We start from the raw sequence: 12,676 nt of genomic DNA, 5'->3' as shown, positions 1-12,676 counted from the left end.
AAGGGACCAGCCCTTGAAGGACACAGAAGTGACCCGGTTCGTGGATGGGAACAGCTTTGTACAACAAGGTCAGCTCAAAGTCGGATATGCTGTTACCACTTATCAGGACATAATAGAAGCACAGCCTTTGCTAGCTGGGGCATCAGCACAGAAGGCAGAAATTACTGCTCTGATGAGAGTCCTTAAGCTGGCTAAAGGCAAAAGAGCTAATATCTGGTCTGATTCTGAGCATGCTTTTGGTGTTGTACACACTCGTGGGGCTACGTGGAAAGGAACAGGGCTGTTAACAACTCGAGGGAAAGGAATCAGGCACACTCCTGAGATTCTGAAGTTGTTAGAAGTGTCTAAAAAGAGAAAGCATGAGAAACTGCAATAATATACTGCAGAAGTCATCAGAAAGGTAACACTGCACAAGAATGGAGAAATAATTTGGCAGATCAAGCAACCAAAAGGGGGGCAGGAGAGGAGAGGGGAGAGGGGAGAGGGGAAAGGGACGTTCCATGCCTCCGGAGCCATCCGAGAGGAGAGGAATCCGGCAGCCTGACACCCCCCCGCCCCCCTCCCAGGCCCCGGACCGCTCCTAGGCCGCCCTTAGCAACGTGACGCCGCAAGCGGTTGCTAGGGGCGGGACAGGAAGTGCTTCCTGCCGGCGGAGAGCACTTCCGGGGCAGCGCGGCATGGCGGCGGGAGGGCGGTGAGCGGGGCCGGGCGGGGCGGGTTCTGTCCCGGGAACGGGGTCGGGCTTCAGTCCGGGGGCGTCGAGGGGCTCTCGGGAGAGGAGCTCGCGGTGCTGTCGGTCACCGAGAGGCAGGTCCCGGCTCGCAGGCGGGCTGCGTGGCCTCGCGAGAGCTGTGGGTGCCGGAGCGCAGGCCGGGGCGAGCGGGGCGGCTCCCAGGCGGCGCCGCTGCTGCCTTGGGCAGGGCGGTGGCAGCCCCGTGCTCCGTCGTGCGGCGGGAGCTCTCGTGCTTTGTCGCTCTTCGTTGGTACGTGGAGGGGAAGCTGGCGTCTCGCTTGCTCTCGTTGTGTTCTTTCCATCGTGGCGGGCCTTGGAGATGCTGTCGGGAAGCGCAGGGCTACGTCTGGAGGGGAGGTTTTGCTTTTGGCCTCGCTCTGTGGAGTTTTGCTGAAGGCCCGGAGCGCGACAGCACGAAGCTGTGGGTGGCGGGGCCTGATCTTGCAGCAAGGATGGCGACAGCATCGTCTCGCCACATGTGGTGTTACCCGGCAAAGCCTCGAGGCAGAGCCTGAGCGCCCCGCTCCCCCCCCCCCCCCCCCCCCTCCCCCCCTTCGATTCTGTGGTGCGGCTCTGGCTGGGCTGTGCTGTGCTGTGCAGCAGGAAGGTATCCTGTTGTTTGCCGGTAAAATATGTAAAATCCTGATAGTGACATGGCACAGTTAAGAAATAGTCGGAGTCAGCATGTGAGGTGCTGTCCTTCAGAGGCAATATCTACAGTGCCAGCAAGTGCTGCTGGGCACGGGGGCAGCTTCCTCTCAGGGAAGGATGTGCAAGTGTAAAGCTGTGAATACAGGCTAGGGATGCTGCCTTCAAGTAAGGGCAGAGGGCGGTTGTGCCTGATGCCAGGCCGTGACTCCCTGGTGTGCTTTGGTCCTTGTAATGCTGAACTGCAGCCAGCTGGTTTGCCTAAAGTTTAGGCTGTGAACTGAAGCAGGTTTGGGAGCCTTTTTCGAGTGGGGACATTTTTTGTTGCTTTAGTTGAGTGATATGAGCAGAAGGAGTGGCGCTCATGCAGAATGCAGGCGCGGTGTGCTGTGCCATCTGTGAGCTTGTGGCAGAGGCAGGTGGTGAAAGTGGCCATGGCTGCTGCTTGGCAGCCTACGTGAGAGCTGTCAGTGCTGGTCACATGGCTGGGATTGGTCGTGCCTGAAACAGAAGTAAAGTGGGAAAAAGAAGGGTGACTTGCGGGCTGTGAGGGGGGAATTTTGTGTTTTCATGGAGTACAAATCCGTTCCCTTTTCTGATGTGGTTTTGTGCGTTGGTGTTTCAGGTGTCTGAAAGAGGACTCCCCGTTGGAATTTGTACCAAGAAAACCCCAGGTGAGGAATGGAGCAACATGCCTTGGTGCTCTGTTTGAGTGGGGGAGTGGGCAAGGATGAAGGTTTGTAAAGATGTACTTGCTCTGGATTTCACTGAGCGGGACGAGTCTGGGCTGAAGTTTTCTGTGATTCTGTTTGTTGCATTGGAACGGCTGCCTTAGTAGATTGGAGGGAGGGAGAGGGAGATTTTAAGACTGGAAGCAGTCCGGAGTGCATGGTGTTTCTGCCTGCTTTGATGATGCTGCCTGCTTTGATGATGCTGCCTGCTTTGATGATGCTGCCTGCTTTGATGATGCTGCCTGCTTTGATGATGCTGCCTGCTTTGATGATGCTGCCTGCTTTGATGATGCTGCCTGCTTTGATGATGCTGCCTGCTTTGATGATGTCTTTGGGTCTGCAGTGACTGACATCCTTCCAGGTACCTGGGTGTCCTCTGAAAGTTGTGTCCTGCAATTCTTACCTACCAGGTCTTTGCCACCAAGGCTGGCTAAGATGCTTTGGCAAATACTAGAGATGTTATGTTGGGATTGTTGAGTGCAAGGGCTTTATAAGCAAGGTGAGTAACAAACAGCCTTGTTGAGGAGGGTTGTTCTCCATAACATATTTCCTCAGAGACTCTGAAAGTTTTGTTCAAAACTCAATTGAGCATTATAGTGTAGGTAATGATAGAATCACAAGGTTGGAAGGGGCCTGCAAGATCATCTAGTCCAACCGTCCTCCCATCACCGTTGCTACCACAAGCTACTAAACCGTATCTCATAGCTCCTCGTCCAGATGCCTCTTGAACACTACCAGGGACGGCGACTCCACCACCTCCCTGGGCAGGCCATTCCAGTGCCTGACCACTCTCTGAGAGAAAAAGTTTTTCCTTGTGTCTAATCTAAATCTCCTCTGGGGCAGCTTGTGGCAAAGGTCCTGTTTGTTGCCTGGGAGAAGAGGCCAAACCCCTCCTCCTCACAGCTTCCCTTCAGGAAGCTGTAGAGTGCAGTGAGGTCTCCTCTGAACCTCCTCTTCTCCAGACTGAACAATCCCAGCTCCCTCAGCTGCTCCTCATAAGACTTGTGCTCCAGACCCCTCACCAGTTTTGTTGCCCTTCTCTGGACACGTTCCAAGGCCTCAATGTCTTTCTTGTATTGAGGGGCCCAAAACCGAACGCACTACTCGAGGTGCGACCTCACCAGTGCTGAGTACAGGGGGACGATTACCTCCCTGCTCCTGCTGGTCACACTATTTCTAATGCAGGCCAGGATGGCATTGGCCCTCTTGGTGGGCTAATGTTTGAATCCCCAAACCTTAGATGCAGGAAGAGGTGCTAGATGCTGACATGGTAGCCAGGGCTTCTGTCTCCCAGGAAGCAGGTGTAGTCAGGTCTGCTTTGGAGCCTGCTGTTCTTTGCGCTGACCTCGGGAGATCCCTCAGTATGCTGTTGTGTGCCACATGCACCAGCCCCAAAAGGGGATTCCCCTGTGGAAGGAGGGAGAGGGTGAAGGAGGTTGAGGGCCCTTTTCTCGGGGATGGCTCTTCTGTGCCCTCTTGCTTGCTGGAGGGGGAAGCACAGGGAACAGCTTTTACCTCCCATCCCGTGCCCTGTCCCCCAGCCCTCTCCTCATCCTATGCAGAACACCACTCCCAGCAGCGCAGTTGCCATTGCAGATCCTTCCCTATCATGTCACAGCTGTCACCATGGTCCCTGTTGCCCCACCCAGCGCAACTGCCTCTGAGAGTGCTGGGCTGGTGACAGCCATGTCCAGTACAAAAAGAGCGAGAGCTGGGGATAGCCCTATTTTAAATGGGAAGAGGGAGCTGGGGGCCCCAGAGTCAAAGAGGAGGAGGGGGCCCGCCATGAACATCAAGCGGAGGATGAGGAGTGTCTGATACCGTTGCACCCGGACCACCACTGTGACCAACCATGTGGAGCCCATGGAAGTGGATCCACCTCCAGATGATGCTGAGCCCATGGAGGTGGATCCGCCTGCGGCACAGCTGGCCTGGCACCACACCATCGTGCCAGGCCCCACAGCTCCACCATCGCTGGTCCAGGCGCTCGGCTCCTTACCTGCTGTGCAGCCCCCACCCCCGGCGTTAGCTGGGTGGCACTGCTTACCACCTGCTCCTCCTCCACCTTGTTGCTCCTCTGGAGCCGAGTTCTGCGGGCCCCTAGTTCCATCTCCCCCCTGTAGGTGTTAGGTCCCCGTCCCTGGTTTTGTTGTTGATATTAGTGTTTAGTTTTAGTGTTAGGAATTGATTACTGTTCATATTTTAGTGTTAGGCATAGGTTACTCTTTGTATTTTAGCGTTCGGCATAGATTGCTACTAACAACTGGAAGCAAACGCTGCTCATTTGGTAAGCACACACCTGCTTTATGAGTGCAGTTGAGTACAAATGAGTACAACTGCCATGAGAACGTTTGATGTTTGATGACATCTCCGATTATTTGAATTTCTGCCTTGTGACTTTTCCGCTGCAGAATATCGAGGAACAGAGCCTGAGTGGCTGAGAAATTGAGTTGGGACTCAGGAGAACAATTTGTGACTGTCACAAACTTCCTGTGTGGCCATTGCAGGGTAGGTGTAACTTACTGTAGCCATGCGCTAACACAGTGTTGTTCAAACACAGCTCATGGCACTGTCTGCAACAGATCCGCTTTCTGTGTGCTTTATTTCAGCAGTTGGTGTCGTACAGCACAGCAGCAGCACGGTTGTGAATACATACACAAGGTACGTGAAAATGTATAACGTGAACTTGAATATTGTTAAGATTATTGTTGTTAATTATTAGTGTTAATAAAACATTGTGAATGTGTGATCAACTTGGGGGCTAAGTTTATTCTTGCCTGTTAAGCTTTTCCCTTATTTTATGTCCACCTGTCCTATTTTTCTCACCTTCCCCTCACCTCCATGTGTACCAGTACTCAAGTTTGAGGACCCTTTTCTTCGGCAGGCGATAAAAGACAACGCAAATGCAAGTTTCATGTCCCTCTCTGTTATTAGATCAGTAAGTCAAGGATATCTTCAGAATACCTCTCAAAGTTAGCCTGTAAATTTTTGCCAGCAGAAAGTAACAGCAGAGTGCACAATAGAAGTAGTGACTCTTTTTTTCACTGTTGTAGAAGCCGCTCTCCTTGAGAACGTCTGCACTATGGCTGCTGAACGGCATTACTCCCCACCGGAGATCTCTGAGCCCACGCTGATGGAGACTGTGCTGCACCACGGACTCTTCTTTGGAGCCATTTTCCAGCTTCTCTGTGTGTTAGCCATTATCCTGCCAGTTTCCCAGTCCCGTAAGACAGTAAGTTGTGCTCTCTGATCTTGATACACGTGCACAGAAAATAGGATGGGAGGGAACAATTTGTAGCTGTTGCCTATGGCAGCGTGCCCCGGCATTGGTGACAGTGCTGTAGTTTGTTCTGTCCTTCCTTCTGTGCGCGTGCTGTTCCCAATGGCACGCAAGAAGCCTTTAGGTCCAAGCTCACCTTGTCATCCTGCTGCTGATGTGCCCTATTAACCACCAGGCAGAGTGTGTCCCTCTGCTGGGACTGCCTTGCAGGAAACGACTTTAGATTTCTGGGAACGAGATAGAGATGGAGTTTCTAGTTTGCCTTAATGTCAGGAAGGCGGTTTCCAGTTCTGGCAGCCAAACCTGCGCTCCCTAAACGAGCTGTCAACCAGTTGTTACCTGAAAAAGTTTCCTGACTATTTCTGAATTGATTCCTGTAGGACTCGGATGGTTCTGGGACTAAGACCTGGCAGGCGGTGAAGAAACCAAAGGCAAGTGCTGCGCAGCTAAGTAAGAAACCCAAGAAGGAAAGCAAAAAGAAACGATAAGGGCTTGACCGACAAGCCTCAAAAGACAAAGGAATCACCTGTAATGCTTCCTCAGAGATTGTACCAAAGGCATCCGAGTATGTCGTCTGGTTTTCTGGCATTGCCATGCTTTACCTTTCGCAGACAATGGAGAGGAACTGAGGAAACTGGAAGGGAAGGGCTTCTGATGTGTTACAAGCAAAGAGTCATAAGCAGGACTTTATGTGATGTGATTCATGGGTCAGTCCCCATCCAGTGTAGTATGAGACTGAAATAAGGCTAGACGGGACTGGAGAGTGGGAGGTGGTGACGTAGCCACAGAGTAAGGCATCTTAAGCTTCTTGATGCCAGCTCACATCTTGGTTTTTTAGACCACAAATGAGTCAGTGGGAGGAGAACCTGCTGTGTGAGGTTCCTCAGGGCTCAGAGCGGCTTTGAAGGAAAGGCTTCTGTGGCAGGGCTGCAAGTCTGCCGTCTTTTTGCATACGTAGACTGCCATCCTCCATTGACAAAGGCATTGTGAGCCCAGGTATGGCAGTAGTGCTGTTAGGTTTCTGGTAGAGAACAGACGCAGAACAGCACATTTGCTGAAACCATCAGTTTGCTGCTCTCCCTTGCTGTTGGTGGAAATGACGAGTGGACAGCACAAGGAAAGCAGAACAAAGCATGTGAGACAAAAGCACTCTGAAGTTGCTTGGACATCTCAGGACAAAGAAACATGACAAAAATTTCCCATGCAAACAACACAAACTGGTATCGTTGTTGAGTTTCCATGGGTGAGGATGGTAGTTGTTTTATCTAACTCTGTCCTTCTGCAGGTTCCCTAAAGGTGGGCTCTGTTGCATTCTTCTAACAGAGGTACAACTACTGAAAGAGTAATGCACGCAATACCCAAAATACAGGAGTGCTTCCACAGCCAAAAACTGGTTGCCATGAGCCCTGTGTGGTTGTTACCTCGGAGCAGCAGGCTGCTTCTTTCTCTGACTGAACGAGACTGAATGAGTCATTGCTAACTGGAAATCCTGGATGCTGGGGTTTCATTTTGGGGGGGTGTGAATTGAGGAAAGCAGATTAGGCTAAAAGTTATGTGCCTTCATGAGGTGTTGAATCGGCAGCTGCAGATCTGACCTTGCTAAGCCAGGTTCTCACTGCTGATAACAGATGCTTTTCTACGGACTTGGACAGTTAGTGCAGACAGCGGGTGTCCTGTCTTTGCACGTAACATCGTTAGCTCCCCTATCTCTGGAATGCAAGGTAGCAGGCTCAAACAGTAAAACCACAAATTAACAAAGAAGCGGCGGATTGGTGAACAGAGTTGTGGCTGATGAGACGACCAATCAGAGCCACCCATCGTAACCCAAGCCCAAGAAAATAGCACCATGACCTTCATCAGAAAGACCACCGAGAGACACGCGTGTGTAAAAGAGCTGAGACTTGGGGCGGGGGGGAGGGGGTTGTCAGTCCTTCTGGGGACTCATTGTAATAACCCAAACTTTTCTTGGACATCTAATGCATATGTAAGCAGCTTGGTCTTTAAGTATGTGCCTTTCTTGCCCTCCGGCATGCAGGCTAGGTGGGCATATCCCCCCCTGCATCTGGCGTGTGCGCAGCGCTGATTAGACATACCTGCTCAATCCCACTCAGAGGTGGGATTGTGCTGTATTTGCAGTTGGTTCCGAACAGCTCGATACCTGTTTTGGAATGTTGATTAGCTGAACTTACGGTATGCCTTTAGTAATTATCGTATTCCACATTTTATTTTCTGTTGAAATATATACTAAATACAACCAAAATATTTTTGTTTAAAATAAAAACAAGAATAACTTTTTAAAAATGGTGCTGCCTCTTTCAATAGGTAGTGAAAACGTCCCTAGCTTTGGGCTGGTAATTGCAGGGTGATGAACTCGTCGGCTTCATGTCTCTCCCTTGAAATTCAGCTGCTTTTCGCACGTTTCCCTGTTGGTCTTCCCAACTCGTGGCCTTTCAGCCAGACTGTAACTGCTAGTGACAGGCTGTGATCATCCCCTTGCTCTACAAGGACTGTTTGCCCTTGGCTAAAGAGCCCAACTTTGGGCAGGGAGCCTCTGCAAACTGCTGGGAAGCAGCAGGAAATTCTGCCAGCGGTTCCTCGGGAAGCTCCTTTGGAAGCCCTGGCCGTGCTCCTTGTGCTTTCTCCCATCGAATACCCTTCTCTTCCAGGCAGTGTTAGCAGGACCTGTGGATGAGCTCCTGTCTCTGGGGTAAGAACACTTTCTTGCCATGCACCTGGCTCTGTAGCATGGCCTCAGCTGGCTGTGTGCTCTTTGCATTCCTTTGCCTCGTGCCTAGGGCTCCAACCTTTCCCATCTGTACCCATGATAGTGGAAGGGAGTCCTTGGCAAACCGAAGGAACAAAAGGGGCTGGGGGATAAGGAAGGGTACAAGCCCCATAACCCTTCACCTCACGGCATTTGAGCTCCGACCTGCAGGGTGGACGCTGAACGAGACCTGCTTTCCCTTTGCCTTCAGGATCTCACTGGTTTTGCTCAAGCAGAAAAGGCAGGAGCTGAACGTGAATATTACTCAGATGTTTGCCGGGAAGGAGAGCATTCTACAAGCAGTGGGTGATGTCCTCAGCAACAACGGGATCCAGGAGGAGAAGAGAGGGGTAATGGTGCTGCTCCCTCCTGCTTCCTCTTGGCTCCTTCCAGAGACAGCTCTGTGCTCTGGCTACCCGCCCCACACTTGGCTCTCAGGGCTCAACCTCTCTTGTGTCTTGGAGCTGCTCTGCTCCCCTCACTGGGAGCTGCAGCTGGTGCTAGCTGCATGGTACAGCTGGGATCAGAGTGCTCTGTACAGCGCTGTGAATTCCCCCTGGGCTGGGCCCCAGCCAGGCACCTGCTGGGTTTGGCTTGGACATTGTCCCTTCCAAGAGACTTGCAGGTCAGGCTTAGCTGGAAGGGCCATTCTCCAGGCCTGCTGCAGCTGGACCACTAGAGGGCCTGGCATGATCCTACTGCCTGTCCAGGCTGTTCTGGAGTGGGCAGAAGGATGGCAACAAGGGGAACAGGCAGGACCCAAAGACGGCCTTTGCTGTGTCTCTGGAGTCCAGTGGCTCATCAGGGCATACTTTCGGGAAGATCTTGCCGGATTTCTGGACGGACATGGAGTCTTTCCTTCGCTCTCTGCTAGGACTCCCTGGTCACACTGATCTCCTCTTGTGTTTGTGCTCACTGCTCTCTCTCCATTCCCAATTTGTTGCTAGGAAATTCTGCAGCTGACAAGAGATGCAATCAAGGTGATTGAAAACTACATCTGGATGCTCGATTGGGCTCTGAAAACCACAGGTAGACAGACAGCTTCACTACCCTCAGCTTTGTGTCTGGTACTCCCCAGAGCCTGCCAAGCTCTGCTTTCTGTCGGAGAAATATCTGAAGGAGTTTTAGAATGGCTTAAGTCCTTTGGCCCAGCTGCATTGCTCAGCCCACACTCTTCCCCACATTATTGCCACCTGCCATTACTGGGAGCTGTACCCTCCCATCAGGAGGGGACTGAGCTGGGCCCAGCTGCTGCCACCTGCCCGCATCTCTTGGTGGCAGTTTGCTGAGGAACTTGGTCCTTGGCAGCCCTGCTGGCAGCCCTCATTTCTGAGGGACTCATTCCAGAGTGGCAGGGTAGTGGGAGCTGTGTGGGTCCACTGGTCTGCAGAAGCTGTGGGAGACATTTCCCAGCCCCAGCCCTGGCCTGCTTAGCCAGAGCAGCCTGAAGAAGGGCCAGGGCTGAACTGGTCTTTGCAGCTCCAGCACAGTGTTGGGAGGGTGATGAGCTGACAGATGCTGGGGAGGGCTGCCCTGCTGGCTCTGGGCAAGCAGAGAAAGGTGCTTGACTCCAAATGTTTTGTCAAAACCGTTTGATATTCCCCTCCTGTCCCTTGACTAGTGTTCATTTACGAGGAGAATGGCAGCCCATAGAGAAAGCAAACTCTGTGCTCCTTGCCACAGGAACAGCCAGCTCTGTTGGCTCTTTGCCTCGCTGCTGATGGACGTGTCTTTCTCATTGCTGCCTGACATTTCTCCTGGCAGCTGCTGGGCTTTCCAAGGATCTCAGGGCCATGTGGTCATCCGGCTGCCAGAGAAAATCCAGCCGAGAGCTTTCACCATCTGGCACATCTCCAGGGCAGTCTCTCCGTGTGGGGAAGTCAGCAGCGCCCCCGAAGAGTTTGCTGTCTCAGTAAGTCTCTGCCTGCTTCTTCTTCTTCTGGAGGGACCCCGGGCCCGAGGAAGAGCTTTGCCAGAGATGTCCTTCTGGTGGTGGGATCTCCCAGAGACCTGTGGTGGGCTGCTGCAGAGCACTGCATCCTGCCAAAGGGCATGGAGATGCTCGGGGTGGTTACACCTTGCGTTTCTTCTGGATCGTGGACAGGAGCCTCAGCATGCTCACCCAGCATGCTCAGGGTGTCAGGAACTAAGAGCCAAATGCCACACGGACACCAGGGCTGCTGCTCCATCAGAGCTGCCTCTCACTGCCCAGTGAGTGCTCCCTCTCTGCTGCCTTTGAGTCGTGGCTGCTGCTTCCCTGGAGCTACAGCCGTGGGCAGCAGCAGCCCGCTTTGGCGAGTGCTGCTCTCCTTAGAGTTCTACAATGTCCTCTTGTGTCCAGCTGCCCTGGACAAGCCTCTCAGGTTCCCTGAGAAGGGCAAGGGAGCATTTCTGTGTGCTCAGGGAGGGACAGATGAGAAGGAACAAGCCTTGCCCTCCGGCTGCCATGCTCAGGACCTGCAGCCAGCACCCAGGTGGGGCTCTGCCTCCCTCCTCGCCTGCCCCCTCCTGTGATGTCACCGCTGATGCACTTGGTGACCTCATGGTGCTGCTGGCCAGCACGTCTCCTGAAGGCCAGCCGGGCGCTGCAGAGGCAGTGACCCCGCACCACCACTCCAGCTACCTTCCCTCGGCCCCCCCTTCCCCTGCCCCCCTGCCCTGTCCAGTTCCTGCTGGGATGAGCAGTCTGGGGATGCGCTTCCTGTCCCAGACAGCCTCCTCCATCTGCTGGCCAGTCAGGCTTCTGTGACAGGAGAGTCCCCACCATCAGCACCACAATTTCTGTTGCCTTTCCTGCTTCTCCTTATCTTCTCCTTTGGCTCCTTGTCCCTCGGGACCACACATTCTACACTGAAATAAATCCCTTTAATCTCTTAAGCCTCTCCCCTTCCTTGTAGAATGTGTTACATTTGGAGCTTACGGTGTTTGTGCTTGAAGTCTGTGACAAAGTGGGTGCTGAGACTGCACTCCATGGTGTGAAGGAGACCTCACAGAGAAAAGGGGATGTTAAGTCCCTTATCCAGAGAGCGTCAGCGATGCCATCTCCTTTGCAACCTCTTCATGTGTGGTGAGAAGCATCTGGGTCTCCCTCATCTGTGGGGTCTCCAGCATCCTCAAGGTCTCTCCAGTGGGTGTTTTCCCATGAGAAACGAGGCCTGAAAGAAACTTCCTGCAGGCAAGAAACACGTAGGGCCTTCCTTTCTTGTGGATTAGGCAATGTGTAATGCGGTTCAAGCTTGGGATGAAGCTCTTCCTGCACTGCAGGCATTTCTAAGGTCTCTACCTTGAGTACCTCTGGTACTTGACCAGGTTGGAGATGTGCTTGAAGCTCTTCCCACACTCGGGACATTTTCAGCACTTCTTCCACGAGTGCCGTCTCCTGCAAGTGAGGAGCTCTGCACTCTGCATAAAGCCCTTCTCACACTCAAGGCATTTGTAAGGCTTCTTGCCATGTGGACTCGTTAGCACACACATGTGCACGGCTTCTCCCCAGTGCAGACATTCTGGCACCTCACGAAGGTCAAGCAGTTCCTGAAGCTCTTCCTACAGGCTGCACATTCACAGCATTTTGAACGTGGATCCACTGGTGTGCAGTGAGCTCCCAGTTCTGGACATCCCTCTTCCTGCAGTCAAGGCACTCAAAGAGGCTCTACCCTGTGTTGCTTCACTGGGGTCTGCCGAGGGTGGAGCTGCAGCTGAAGCTCTCCCCACACTCCTTGTAGACAGACTTTCTTCCTCCCTGGTGACTTCTCAATACAGCTGAGGCTTCCTTTGGGTCCTCACCTGCTGCCCCACGGCATATGGGTTTCTCTGAGGGTGAGAAGAGGTGACTTCCCCGGGCATCTCCCTGCACGCAGGCGTGGCCGAATTGTGCCACCCGGCAGAATGACCCACTTGCTGACATCCCATGGGTCTCCAGTATCTTTGCCATAACCTACTCTGGACCCTCCTTTGCATGCGCACTCAACACCGTGTCTCCAGAAAGCAGTGTGGGTTATTCCCATGCAAGGAAGGGGGACCCTGATTTACTTTGGCCCCCGAGCTCTTCCTCTGCCTAAGGGATTTGTAAGGTTCATCACTGTGCAAAGTCACAGGCTTTGACCAGGCTGGGGCTCTGGCTGAAGGTCTTCCCACCCTTGGAGCACTGCAGCCTCTGTTGCCTGGGTGGACGTGCGGGTAGGTCATCAGGCAGGAACTGCTTGTGAAGGTTCTCACAAACCTGGGGCACTGTGATGGTCTGTCTCCTCTGTGGATGTGCTTGTGGAAGCTGAGTTTAGAACTGTTTATAAAGCCCTTCCCACACTCGGAGCACTTGTAGGGTCTCTCTCCTGTGTGGATGCGGAGGTGGTTAACGAGGTTGGAATTTTCCCCGCACTCATCACATGAATTCTGACTTTTCTTCTGGCATGCTTCCTTGCTCCTTGGGTCTTCGTGCTGCTTTTGACCTGTACTGCAATCCAGGGGGCCCCTCGCCCTCTCTCCCGGATGGTTACCCAGTGGCTTCTTGAAGTGCTCTCCTT

At 53.0% G+C, this 12,676-nt stretch overlaps 1 protein-coding gene across 20 annotated transcripts in view; it reads left to right on the top strand.

Moving 5' to 3' along the window:
- The window catches only part of LOC121111076 (protein MANBAL-like), a 614,289-nt gene extending 606,596 nt beyond the window's left edge, over positions 1 to 7,693 (top strand). Inside the window, exons 1-9 of one of the 20 annotated variants that reach the window (XM_046943225.1) lie at positions 659 to 983; positions 2,007 to 2,055; positions 2,523 to 2,611; positions 4,350 to 4,399; positions 4,524 to 4,620; positions 4,722 to 4,773; positions 4,965 to 5,050; positions 5,166 to 5,344; positions 5,773 to 7,693. In XM_046943225.1, the coding sequence (XP_046799181.1) occupies positions 5,195 to 5,344; positions 5,773 to 5,880 (258 nt within the window). In that variant the 5' untranslated portion in view covers positions 659 to 983; positions 2,007 to 2,055; positions 2,523 to 2,611; ... (3 more) ...; positions 4,965 to 5,050; positions 5,166 to 5,194 and the 3' untranslated portion in view covers positions 5,881 to 7,693. Of the gene's footprint in view, positions 1 to 30; positions 69 to 658; positions 984 to 2,006; positions 2,612 to 4,349; positions 4,621 to 4,721; positions 4,774 to 4,964; positions 5,051 to 5,165; positions 5,345 to 5,772 lie in introns of those variants that run through there. The other 19 variants (XM_046943223.1, XM_046943222.1, XM_040702626.2 and 16 more) reach the window with 19 other exon arrangements.
- Positions 7,694 to 12,676: the final 4,983 nt, after the last annotated feature.

Source organism: Gallus gallus, chromosome 6 (genome assembly GCF_016699485.2).
Source record: "Gallus gallus isolate bGalGal1 chromosome 6, bGalGal1.mat.broiler.GRCg7b, whole genome shotgun sequence".
Lineage (NCBI taxonomy): Eukaryota > Metazoa > Chordata > Aves > Galliformes > Phasianidae > Gallus > Gallus gallus.
The sequence above is the reverse complement of the archived record's forward strand: the minus strand, read 5'-3'. Positions and strand labels throughout refer to the sequence as shown.